Genomic DNA, 2,850 nt, shown 5'->3' on the forward strand with positions numbered 1-2,850 from the left:
CCGCCGCCCGCCGCGGAAAGCCCCGACCCCCACCGACGCGACGCCGGCCGGCGCAGCCGCCAAGTGTCATCCGCGCTCCGCCGGCCGCCCGAGCTGCCCTGAGGCTCGGCCCAGCCCCTCCGCCCCGGCCACCCCCTCCGCCTGCGGAGCGTCCCGCCGCCCGGCAGCCCCTCCGGCATCTGCGGCCCCCGGGGCAGCGGCCTCCCCCGACCCCCCGTTCGGCGTCCGGGCGCGCTCTCGGGCGGACGATGCTGAAGATGCTCTCCTTCAAGCTGCTGCTGCTGGCCGTGGCCCTGGGCTTCTTCGAGGGCGACGCGAAGTTCGGGGAAGGGAGCGGAGCGAGGAGGAGAAGGTGCCTGAACGGGAGCCCCCCGAAGCGCCTGAAGAGGAGGGACAGGCGGATGATGCCCCAGCCCGAGCTGCTGGGCGGAGGCGAGGTCCCGTGCGGCGGCTTCTACCCGCGGGTGTCCTGCTGCCTGCAGAGCGACAGCCCCGGACTGCGGCTCCTGGAGAACAAGGTGGGTGCTCGCCGGCCTCCCCGTGCGAACTTGGCGCGCCGGCTGGGTGGGCTTCCCCGCGCCTGCCGCGATCCGGTCGTTGTCAGGAGGGGCCAAACTTGTTCCGGCAGTAACTTTCCTCAAGAGCGAAGGCGATTGGGTTGCGCGTTCCCCTCCCGCCCCCGGAGTCCGAGCGGAGATGCTCGGCACACTTGCCCGTCTCCAAAAAGGACGCTTCTGTGGTCCCCGCGTCCCGGACTGGGTAAACGTTTTGTAAGAATAGCGATTAACAGTGTATTTTGGATCAAATCGGACACCGGCCGCCGTGGAACTGTGAATTAAGGTGGCTGTGGTTTCCGGTTTATTTTTCCAGGGTGAGAAAGACTTGTGCGGTTCTCCCCGAGTGCTCGGCTCTAGGGAGGACCCCGTGAAGGACGTGGACGCAGGGCTGGGTTGGGATCCCCAGCCGGGTCAGAGCTGCCTTGCTTTACAGCAGCTAAACCGGGGGGGAAGCGAGCTCCTGGTACCCACCGTGAGAACTCGGGGCGCAGACAAGAGACTGCTGGAGCGTTGCACCGTATCACATCAAACGGAGTCGTTTCTGTCATGTTGTAACGCTGTAAATTTGGGTTTTCACTGGTAGTGAGTTGTCTTCGGAGGGTCTTGTCTAGGAACTCGTTTTTAAGCGAGCTCCTGGTACCCACCGTGAGAACTCGGGGCGCAGGCAAGAGACTTTGCTGGAGCGTTGCACCGTATCACATCGAACGGAGTCGTTTCTCTGTCATGTTGTAACGCTGTAAATTTGGGGTTTCACTGGTAGTGAGTTGTCTTCGGAGGGTCTTGTCTAGGAACTCGTTTTTGAAGAGTGATGACGTATGCGTTTCCCGTGCGTTGATCAATTTAGCCAAGTGGGAAAAGTGCTCTGCAGAGTGTAAAGACGTGCTTAGATGCAGTGATGTATGCTGTCTCCTGTAGTCCGCGGACAGCCTGCTGGACCGCGTCATTAACAATCACTGCACGGGGAATAAACAATCAGGTGTCTTTGCTGGCCCTCCCTTTCCCCGTTTTAGGTTTAATTAGGAATTCCTCTGTTACAAGCCTGCAGTTGTCAAGGTCTGAGAGACTTGGAAAACTTGTGCTTCATTCTTGCTGGCCCAGGCATTAAAAAAAAAAAAAGTACCCAGGCTGAATCTAATTTTTATGCTCAGTTCACGGTAGATTTCACCCTATTCTCATGTAAACAGCTCCTGCGAATCAACATATGTGTCTGGGTGGTACCTCTCACTTTGTTTTGTAACAAAAAGCCATATTGCATCATTTAATTTGCTCAAGTCATGCAAATAGGAAAAAATCAATAGGACAAAAAGGGGTCGACTTATCCTCCTCCCCACTAAACTGCTGCCCACACACAGCGTCCTGTTGCTTATAGCAAAATAACAACAACACCATTGTGTTTGTTAGTTGGTTCACTAATGGGTGAAACTAGAGAACATCATTCTCTTTCAGTCCCCAGCTCTGCCCAAATGTTCGTGCCTTTTGAGGGAGCGTTTGTCCCACTCGCCCTATTCCCAGATGAGTGAGAGCTGTCTCGCTTGGGGTTTTCAGCTGCAACTCACTCTTTATTCTTACCATATGCAGCAGTAGTCTGGGATGGGGTGACATATACTCCAGCATTTTATTCAAAACAATGTCATTAAGCTCCAGCCTTGTACTGAATGAGGCTACAAAAACAGCTATGCTCAGAGCATCTTAAAGGTTTCACTAGAAGTCCCCCCAAAAGGAGAAGCTCAGAGAAAGGTTAGAAATATTCACTGGCTATGGGGTGTCCCTGTATGTAGTATATGTGTGCAGTATACCAGTGAGCCAGAGATCCTTGCAATACTGACCCCTTCCAGAAACATGGGGAATGAAAACTTTGTTCTTAACTAAATATAGTGGGGAGAAGAAGCAGGGGGTGGGTAGACTGAGGGAGTTTATAACCCTTTAAAGAAGCTACATTTAAAAAGGTTTTCTTTTAAGAAATCATTTTTAGGAAGAAATCAGCCTGTTCCCCTCCCTTCTGTGCTCTTCCAATGTCCAACAAACCTCTGCTCTTTTGGAAAATGTGTGTGAGCCCAGTTGGGTACAGCAACCGTGCTGTTTCCATTGCAAGTGGCTTATAAACCAGCAATACTCAAATCGTTCAAGGCAGAGACTTGATTTGGCTACCCATGGGTTCTTGATCTCTGTTAGTTCTCAAGTTTTAATCGTTTGAAAACATGTTATTTTATAATAAACACCTGTGTTTCCTTTTTTCCCTATAAGCCTTCCCAGATTATTGTATATGTTAGGGTCTTATATCATAATATGAACA

At 52.7% G+C, this 2,850-nt stretch overlaps 1 protein-coding gene across 1 annotated transcript in view; it reads left to right on the top strand.

The window, feature by feature from the left end:
* Positions 1–34: 34 nt before the first annotated feature.
* The window catches only part of Hhip (hedgehog interacting protein), a 93,449-nt gene continuing 90,633 nt past the window's right edge, over positions 35–2,850 (top strand). The window contains exon 1 of the mRNA XM_008848050.2: positions 35–518. Coding sequence (XP_008846272.1) covers positions 249–518 — 270 coding nt within the window. The 5' untranslated portion in view covers positions 35–248. The remainder of the gene's footprint in view (positions 519–2,850) is intronic.

The sequence above is a fragment of the Nannospalax galili genome, unplaced genomic scaffold (genome assembly GCF_000622305.1).
Source record: "Nannospalax galili isolate Female #2095 unplaced genomic scaffold, S.galili_v1.0 scaffold423, whole genome shotgun sequence".
NCBI classification, from domain to species: domain Eukaryota; kingdom Metazoa; phylum Chordata; class Mammalia; order Rodentia; family Spalacidae; genus Nannospalax; species Nannospalax galili.